Source organism: Xiphophorus couchianus, chromosome 8, assembly GCF_001444195.1.
Source record: "Xiphophorus couchianus chromosome 8, X_couchianus-1.0, whole genome shotgun sequence".
Taxonomy (NCBI): domain Eukaryota; kingdom Metazoa; phylum Chordata; class Actinopteri; order Cyprinodontiformes; family Poeciliidae; genus Xiphophorus; species Xiphophorus couchianus.
In genome coordinates this window covers 2,741,580-2,751,317 of record NC_040235.1, presented here as the reverse complement: position 1 = coordinate 2,751,317, position 9,738 = coordinate 2,741,580, and the positions used below count along the sequence as shown (strand labels likewise).

Genomic DNA, 9,738 nt, shown 5'->3' with positions numbered 1-9,738 from the left:
ATTACATAAACACATTTTTGGAAATATGATCCAACTGAGTGACAAGGCTGTTACAGTTTCAGCAACAGATGTCACTAATGAGGAATGAATGAACCATCAGATAATGAACCTTTCAGCAAAGCAAAGGGCTGGAATGCTTCATTGCTTCATGAGGCTTCATTTGGCCATCACTTCTTTCTTTTTAGTCAGAGCCAACCAATAGGGACATGTCTTTCATTGTTAGTCTTTGAGATTAGTTTTTTTTTTAATTGAATAATTGTGAAACAAATTTAACTCCATACAATTCCTCTCACTTTCTTACTTCTTCGATTTACCGTTTGCCAGTCTCCTGTTTTACAATAATCAGTATACATTCTATAATATTATGAGTAATTTAATTCTAATTCTTCGATCTCACTTTCTGGTTAGAATGAATCTATTTAAACCTGAATCACATCTTACAACTTTAACCAAACCTTCACACTAGTTTGTCTCTTATCACAATCAGATATGACACCCAGGCCACTCGTGACCCAGGTGGGACTAACTAACCTGTGCTCCACTAAAACTGTCCGACTGAATCTTAGCTGCTCTTTGCCCTGAGCTGCAGCTGTCCGAGGTTATGGTTATCAAACAACATTTCCCATGAGCCTTTTAGTTGATGACTTCATAAAACAGGAAGTAAACATGAAGGAAAATGTCATCAAGCGGCTTCACTGAGCCATGACAGATCGCACAGGTTACAAACCTTTTCTCTTCTTTAGACAGTGAAATGTAGCAGCAGGGAGCTTCACATCCCTTCTGGTGGAGCAGCTGAAGCGTTAGCATGATGCTATGCAGCCTTAGCTGTTCCGCTGGTTCATGATCGCTTTGATAAAACCTCCCAGCTGTCATGTCGTTGTTTCAGCCTGCTGGCACTCGTTTACCATTTCATTCTCACTACTCTATTGTCTTTAGCAGCTTTAGTTAGAGCTCTGTTGTTGGCGGATAGGAGACATTTAACGACGTTAATAATAAAACCCAACCCGTCAGATTGTTGCAGTCCATGTTGAATAATATCAAAGACAAAAAATAAGCAGCTGCTGTTTGTTTAAAACAGTGTTTTAATGCTAAGGTAAGTGTAGCATCAGAATCATATTATACGTTTGAATAAAGGACCAATTCACTGCTTTTATTGAATCAAGATCCATTTTAGTTTTTTTTCCCGCTTCCAGGAAAACTGCATTCAGTGAACCAGTCTGAGCTGAATACTGTATGCTTATTCCAGAAACCAGTTTGTGACATTCTGCTTCCATTTCACATTCCTCTGTCACACTTACCAATTATTTAGAGAAAAATTTTGCAATATTTTCCTTGAACTGCTAATATCTGTCTGTCCATTCAATCAATCAAGAAAGATGACTACAGTTAGCACACTGGTGCCTCCTACAAGTTTTCGAAGGTGGCCTGGTCCCTGTCAGTCGGCCCAGGGGCGTTGCTGTTGCAGTGTAGCTCTCCACCATCAGTGTGTCCAGAGCAGGGGAGTTCAAGTCCAGTCCTCCGGAGCTACCATCCTGCAACTTTCAGATGCTTCCCTGCTCCAACACACCTGAATCAAACGAATGGCTCGTTAGCAGGTCTGTTCTGATCCTGGTCTGTTGGAATAAGGATGCATCTAAAAGTTGCAGGATGGTAGCTCTGGAGGACTGAACTTCAGCCCCCCTGGTCCAGAGCATTTATGTTGTATAAAAAATAATCTAACAACTTGAACCATCATCATGAAACACTGACACCACAAACTTTCTGTTCCTTTGAAAAACTTTAAGTAATTGCTGTACTCATAATTTCCATTTTAAGCTAATCCCACCTCATTGAGAAACATTTCTACTAATGCTCCAAGTCTATTAGGAGGTTTAAATCTTTTAAAATCTTTTTCCAGGTGTGCCGTTTCCCTGGCCTGCGTGACCCCTGCTTCTCTCTGTGAGAGTGCTCAGGGCCATGGCTGAGGTGATGGGACAGAGGAGCCTTATGGGCTTCGGTGTGTTGCTGGCTTGGCTCTTGCTTTTCCACCTGCTGGTCAATATTTGGCTCCTATGTGTGTTCACCAGCTTGCTGCTGGTGCTCGGAGGCTGGTTTGGCTCTCAGGCTATCCTGGAGTCCAACAGCTTGGTTCACCTGGAGAGGTTCATCAATCTGGAACAGGTGAGTGCATCAATAAATGGGTTTATTTGTTCATGTCTTAGAACAGGGGTGCCCAAAGTGGGTCCTTGAGGGCCGGCATCCTGCATGTTTTAGTTCTCTTCCTGGTTCATCGCACCTGGATCAAATGATGGCTCGTTAGATGGCCTAAGAAGAACATTGACGAGCTGAAAAGGTTGTTGGTACCACCAGGGAGAGAACTAAAACGTGTAGGATGCCGGTATTCGAGGACCGACTTTGGGCACCCCTGTCTTAGCATATGTGTGTGTTTCATTTTGTGTCTGCAAAATAATCAGGAAGACATACTGAGAAAAGGTAACCTTGGCTTTTAGTTGCATGGTCAAATGTAAAACCTTGTAAAAGCATTCATACCATTTGAATTTGACATGGCATGGCACAAACACAAACTTTATTGTATCTTACTGGGGTGGTCTGTCATAATACGTCATTTTGAAATGGAAGAAAAAGATAAACAATTGAAAAAACTAATGGAAGTACTCCTAAATAAAATCCTTTGCAACCAACTGCCTTCAGTAACCAGCTAATTAGTCAATAGAGTCCATCTGTGTCTCTCTTAATCCACATATAAATCTAGCTGCGTTGTGAAAGTCTTGGTAGACTGGTGAACACACAAGCCATGAAGCACATCATAAAGGTTAGAGTTTAGAGATGTGCAAATATGGAAGAGACTTGCAGCAAAAGGTGGTTCTTCAATGTATCCACTCAGGAGGATAGAAAACATATACATATACAGCAAATATTATCACAGCAAATTCTGATTATTTGCTGTGAATTTTGAAAATAAAGGATCATTCTCCCTTCACTTCAAAAGTACACAGTACTTTGTGTTGGTTTATCACATAATTTTCGCCCCAAAATACATCGAAGTATACTTGCTTAGAGGATTTAGTGATTGTTTTTCCAACAGTTGATAATGGGAACATTGTGGCCTTATTGTTATTGGATTTTAAGTGCAGCGTTTGATACTATTAACCATGACATCCTTTTATTGTGACTGCAGCACTGTGTTGGTCTTAAGGGTACAGTTTTAGATTGCTTCTAGTCAAATTTGAAAGACAGAAGGTTTTCTGTTCATCTGTAGCACTACCCCTAAAGTATGGAGTACCTCAAGGTTCAATCTCAGGCCCTATTTTCTCTGTGAAGTATTTGCTGCCTTTTGGACACATTTTTAAGAAATGTAATATCTCCTTTCACTTATGTACAAATATACATGTCCCTAAAGAAATTGCAAGGTAAGGATTATTCCCTAAAGTCTTTGACAGATTGCGTAACACAAGCTATCTCATGGATGAACCAAAATGTTCTTCACATGAATCAAAATAAGACTCAAATTATATTGTTTGGACAAAAGAACATTAGTAAACCTGATAAAATTCCTGCTTCCCTTGCTCCTTTTGATCAATCTTCTGTTAGGGATCTTGGTGTCATTTTTGACAGTTGCTTGAAATTGGATAAGCAGGTGAGCTATGTAGTAAAACCAAGCTTTTTTTATCTGCGCTTTCTAGCAAAGGTTAAAATCCAGCTTCTGTATCAAAGAATTTGAGAAACTTATCCATGTCTTCATTACTACCTGCTTAGACTATTACAACTTTACAGGTGTTGTCATAAAATTAGAATATCATGCAAACTATGATTTATGTCAGCAATTCCAGTCAAAAAGTGAAGCTTGTATATTATATTCATTCGTTACACACACATTTTGTTTCTTGTAATGTTGATGATTATAACTCACAACTAATGAAAACCCCAAATTCAGTATGTCAGAAAATTAGATTATTACTTAAGACCAAAACAAGAAAAGGATTCTTAGAAATGTTGGCCAACTGAAAAGTATGAGCATGTTCAGTACTTAGTTGGGGCTCCTTTTCCCCAGATTACTGCAGCAATGCGGCGTGACGTGGAGCCGATCATTCTGTGGCACTGCTCAGATGTTATGAGAGTCCAGGTTGCTCTGATGGTGACCTTCAGCTCTTCTGAATTGTTTTGTCTGGTGTATCACATCTTCCTCTTCACAATACCCCATAGATCTTCTATGGAGTTGAGGTCAGGTGAGTTTGCTGGTTAATTAAGAATAGGGATACCATGGACCCTAAACCAGGTACTGGTAGCTTTGGCTCTGTGTGCAGGTGCTAAGTCCTGTTGGAAAATTAAATCTGTATCTCCATAAAGTTGGTCAGCAGCAGTAAGTGCTCTAAAACTTCCTGGTAGATGGTTGCGCTGACCTTGGACCTCAGAAAACACAGTGGACCGACACCAGCAGATGAAATGGCAACCCAAACCATCACTGACTTTGGAAACTTTGACTGGACCTCAAGCAATATGGATTCTGTGCCACCCCTCTCTTCCTCCAGACTCTGTGACCTTAATTTCCAAGGGAAATGAAAAATTATCTTTCATCAGAGAACATAGTTTTGGATCACTCAGCAGCAGTAAAGAGTCCTTTCTGTCTTTAGTTCAGGCAAAGTGCTTCTAATGCCGTCTCTTGTTCAAGAGTGGCTTGACAAAAGGAATGTGACAGCTGAAACCCATGTCTTATCTGTGTGTGGTGAGTCTTGAAGATCTGACTCCAGCTGCAGTCCACTCTTTGTGAATTTTCCCCATATTTTTAAATGGGTTTGTTTCACCCCTCCGAGGTGCAGTTATCCCGATTGGTTGTCCATTTTTTTCCTACCACATCTTTTCCTTCACTTCACCTCTATGAATGTGTTCGGACACAGAGCTCTGTGCAGAGCCAGCTTCTTGATGCTTGTGTCTTACCCTCTTGTACAAGGTGTCAAAGGTCATCTTTTGAACAACTGTCAAGTCAGTAGACATCCCCATGACTGTGTAGCCTTTGCATGTCTTTTGAGTTAATGAGCTGATTAGTGTGTGGCACCAGGGGTCCTCAATATTGAACCTTTTCACAATATTCAAATTTTCTGACGTGCTGAATTTGAAGTTTTCATTAGTTGTCAATCATCAATACTAAAAGAAACAAACATTTAAAATACATTAGTCTGTATGTAATGAATGATTATAATACACAAGTTGCACTTTTGGAATGGGATTACTGATTTAAATCAACTTTTTCATGATATTCAAATTTTATGACAGCACCTGTAATTGGCTTAGGCCCGGTTTGTCTCCAGGATCTTTTCCACCACCATTCAATTTCTAGAACACCATAGTCAAATAATAAACTGCCCTTAAAATGCCCAGAACCAGACTGAAAATCAGAGGAGATGGGGCATTTGCTGTCACTGTTCCAAATTTGTGGAACAACTTACCCATCAAACTGGAACTCTTCAAATCATCCCTTAAAACTCACTTTTATTATTTCCGTAAGGCCTGACTGGTTTAATTTGAGTCTTTATTCTTATGTGTTTTTATCTGTGCTTTTAGATAAATACTGTACAGCACTTTGGTGCAGGTAATGTCTGTTTATAAAGTGCTTTATAAATAAATTGAAGTATTTATTTACAAAGTGATAAAATATGAAAAAGTGGTACATGTAGTGTTATGAGGCTCATTTGTCTCGGATTTGTTCTCGTCTACATTTCAGGTTCAGTCATCTGCAGAGGACAAAGAACATTTGGACCAGGAGATCCATAACACAGTGAGAAAAATAATCAGAGACTTTGTCATTTCATGGTACTCTACTGTTTCCACAGAGAGTAGTTTTGAATTAAAAGTTCATGAAGCCATGATCTCTATGGCCATGAAGCTGAAACTGCGCGCCAAACACATTGACAGAAAGGTAAGAAGCTTTAACAACATCAGGTACATTTTGATTTTGGAAATCATACACACACAGTAGGACAAGAAACTTTTTGTATTTTCTCAGGAGCTGACACAGAAGGTCCTGAACCTGGTGGGCGGCCACCTGCAGGACTACCTCACGGCCAAGGAGCTGGCCAAAGAAAAATATCGCAGTGAGAGCGAACAGTTGTGGAAAGCGTATTCCTCTGTCGCCACTCCTCACGTTGCTATGAGCGACGACTCAGCAGAAGTCAACTACGTCCGAGCCATTGTGGCTCTGCTGCTGCATATTTTGGTGCCATCACCTCATTTAGAAACCAACACAGGACGGTTTGTTGTTGGAGAGCTTATCACCTCTAATGTCTTTCTTCCTCTAGTGGCTAAACTGTCAGACCCTGACTGGTTAAACCTCCTGATCATAGAAATCCTCTGTAAGTCCAGCACACCACTGGATACTGTAGCATCCAAACTAGAGACTTGCAGCTTGCCACTACCTGCTGCTGAATCTGAGGCTCCAACTCTACAGTGTGTAACTCAGGCAAACAGTGAGTCACTTCAACAAGGAGCAGAGACGGAGCTGACTGATGACACGGAAGCTGCTCTGCCTGAACTCCATGCCTACGATGCGACTGACACAGAAGAGGTGAAGTTCCCCCAGACATTCTCTGGAGAAGAGGAAGCTTCTCGACCCTTTTTAAGATGCTACCTGAGAGGAAGGAAGTCCAACCCATTTTACCAAGAAACTGACTCTGATCCTGACTCTCCTCTGGCAGACTACAAACCCACCTCCACTGATTCTTTGCTCATGATGGGTCAAGAAGACACACTGTATGACAGATCCAGAAATTACATTACAACTGCTGAGGACAACAATAGTATAGACTTGGAGGAGGTTTCCCCAAGTCCAGTGGACAGCTCTTATCCTAAGGTCTTGTTGAATTCAGTACTTGTGGACAGTCCTAATGACGGGTGCCTGTCATCACTGAGGGACACAGAGGTAACTTGCAGTACCGACAGCCTTCGGGATCTGAAAAGAGAAAACAGTTCCCCTGGAGTGAGTCGAAGCAGAGAGCTTGTCTTGGGGGTAGAGCCGACTGGATTGGGGAATCCTAGCGAGCTGATCATGGCTAGTCCACTGCAGGGCTGTTCTCCCGTGTCGACGTTTAGTTTTGAGCCCCTCAGCAGTCCAGAAGGACCGGTCATCATCCAAAACCTCCGCATCACTGGTACCATCACAGCCAAAGAACATCGCGGCACTGGCTCACACCCATACACACTTTATACCATCAAAGTAAGTAACGTGTCTTTTGTCAGTCTCAGAAGTAGTTCTCCCAGTAATATATTTTTAATATTGCTATCCAGTAGTTCACTGACTGTTGTTAAAACTGATGATCTACTTGGATTTTCACACACAACTATCTTTTGTCAGAGAAAATTATGTATGGGCAAAAGGGTGAAACTTCAACCAAACATTTCTACAAACATAATGACCTTTACTTTAAAGATATGTACATACAAAGTGCCCTGTGTTACACACAATCTAACCTGTAGTAGAAATAAATAAAGCTGTTATGGTTTCCAGTATGAGACGTTGGTGGGTTGTGAGAACCTGGAAAGCATCCAAGCAGGCTCTGAGCTTATGGAGTCTATACAGATAGGCTCAGAGAATCCAACTCCTATCCAGCCTGTGGCATATCACATGGTCAACAGAAGATACAGCGAGTTCCTTAACCTACAGACTCGACTTGAAGAAAAATCAGAACTGCGGAAACTCATCAAAGGTAGGTACAACTGTATTTTGTTCAGTTGACTTTGTTTGATTTACTCATTTAAAAGGTTTTGTCTGTATAAATCCATGTACTTTATCACAGTGATTTCATACTAAACTAACTAAAAATAAAAACACATTTAATCTACAGACTAATTATTAATTTAAAGATAATGATCCTTAAACAATCTCTAAAATTGGTAACTAAAGGAGCAGTGTAGCAGCTTCCCCAGCTCTTGAATTACTCAGACAGTCGCGACGGGTGAATTTCAAGGTTTTTCTTTGATGGAGATGAAGAACCATGATCATCACAGTCACCACAATCACCTCAGTCACTGTGAAAACTAAAACATAGACAAATAGAATACAAAACATGAACTTACAATACAGACAACAAAACAAAATGCACCTCGCTGCTTTCACTGGGGAACACTAAGTGTTGATTTCTTTGTGCCAAACATCTTGACAGTTCAAGTCATTCACTGGTACTATGATTCTACCAGCTTTTATAGGGCCTGCCGTCATTAGCTACCGCAGCCTGTGAGGCACATACAAACCCCCCAAACATTACAAAGTACAAATATCATTAAACAAAACAAAATATAAACTACCAACAATGCTAATCAAAACAGACAAACATCCATAAACAATCTGCAATATTCTTAATTTAGAAAATTCACTTTGAATAATTTACTTTGAATAATCTATAAATTTAAATAATGTAGACAATTTATTTTAAATGGTTCACTATCCATTACAAGCAGTATTATGTAAAATCAAAATTTTTTAGCTTTACATCATGTTATTATATTATTCCCTCATCAAAAACATACCTGGAGTGCATTGATTCTTTCATGCGTGTTTTAGAAATCTTCTAATCTCCATGGCAACCATTCAGCTGTGCAAAATGCCTGGCTGGACCTAGCTCCACCTTTGAGGACACAACTTCTCCTCAGAGCTGCAGTTTTCGCCTCAGAGTAGCTCCCCCCCCCCGACTCTTCCACTCAGCTACTTCAGACTGAGCAGCAGGAATTAGCAAACACCTGATGGAACCGGGCTGAGCTACTTCTCAGAGCAGCACTTTTAAAATGTAGTTAAAGGATTAATAGAGGAGTTATGATGGTGAAGTTTCAAAAACAGCAGGAGTTTTTAAAAAGACAGAGGCCAAATTTTACGCCGCTAAATTACGAAGTCAAATTTCTTTTAAGTCATATTTGATTTACATAGCACTTTAATAACAACTGAAGTTACCGTAGTTACTTGATTGTGCTATGAAATGGCACTACGTACCTGGAAGATACATAATACTGCCCCTACAATGGTGACTAAGAACCTGTAAGTTATCGAAAAACTATATCTGTCGGGAGCCAACAGGACAAACAAAAATATAAACTATCACATGCATATTCCAAATCAGCGTCTGAGACACGATGCTTATTATGCACCACAGTTTGAAAGCCATTATTTTGAGGCAAGTTCTGAAGGGGGCTGGGCAGCAAATATGTTTTGCAGGTGAAAGTCCAACATTAAGATGTTTACTCCCTACTATTATCTAGTGTGTTACTTTCTTTACACCAAATAAAGTTGTATTCATATAACTTGTAGGTGTGAAAGGTCCAAAGAAAGTTTTTCCTGAGATGCCATTTGGAAACATGGACAGTGACAAGATTGAGGCAAGGAAAGGACTTCTTGAAACCTTCTTAAAGGTCAGGGGTTATTTTTTCTTTCTTTTTTTCAATTTTTGTTTTTTTACCAAAAGAGGCTTTACCCCATTGTAACACACTAAATACTGTCTGTTTTGATCTCTACAGCAACTGTGTTCCATCTCTGAAATAGCCAACAGTGAAGAGATGCAGGAGTTCCTTGCTCTCAACACAGATGCTAGGATTGCCTTTGTGAAGAAACCGTTCATTGTGTCTCGCATAGACAAGGTTGAAAGTTCCACATTTTACCAGGATTCTGTTGTCCTCATGTTGTTAGTTGACCTTCCTGGGATAAGGTTTCAAGCATGTTTGAGAAACCTTAAAACTTGTCATATATTATGTTTTCAAATC

General features: G+C 40.1%; 1 protein-coding gene and 1 long non-coding RNA gene across 4 annotated transcripts in view; one reads left to right on the top strand and one right to left on the bottom strand.

Moving 5' to 3' along the window:
* The first annotated feature begins 586 nt into the window (after positions 1 to 586).
* The window catches only part of LOC114149625 (sorting nexin-19), a 70,985-nt gene continuing 61,833 nt past the window's right edge, over positions 587 to 9,738 (top strand). For all 3 annotated transcript variants that reach the window (XM_028025639.1, XM_028025638.1, XM_028025640.1), the window contains exons 1-7: positions 587 to 718; positions 1,898 to 2,160; positions 5,720 to 5,914; positions 6,002 to 7,207; positions 7,499 to 7,697; positions 9,290 to 9,390; positions 9,496 to 9,615. In XM_028025639.1, coding sequence (XP_027881440.1) covers positions 1,957 to 2,160; positions 5,720 to 5,914; positions 6,002 to 7,207; positions 7,499 to 7,697; positions 9,290 to 9,390; positions 9,496 to 9,615 — 2,025 coding nt within the window. In that variant the 5' untranslated portion in view covers positions 587 to 718; positions 1,898 to 1,956. The remainder of the gene's footprint in view (positions 719 to 1,897; positions 2,161 to 5,719; positions 5,915 to 6,001; positions 7,208 to 7,498; positions 7,698 to 9,289; positions 9,391 to 9,495; positions 9,616 to 9,738) is intronic.
* On the bottom strand, positions 7,910 to 8,835 carry LOC114149679 (uncharacterized). Its single transcript, XR_003596559.1, has 3 exons — positions 8,518 to 8,835; positions 8,094 to 8,222; positions 7,910 to 8,028 (listed from the first exon to the last, which is right to left on the bottom strand). It is a non-coding gene; the product is annotated as an uncharacterized LOC114149679 (long non-coding RNA).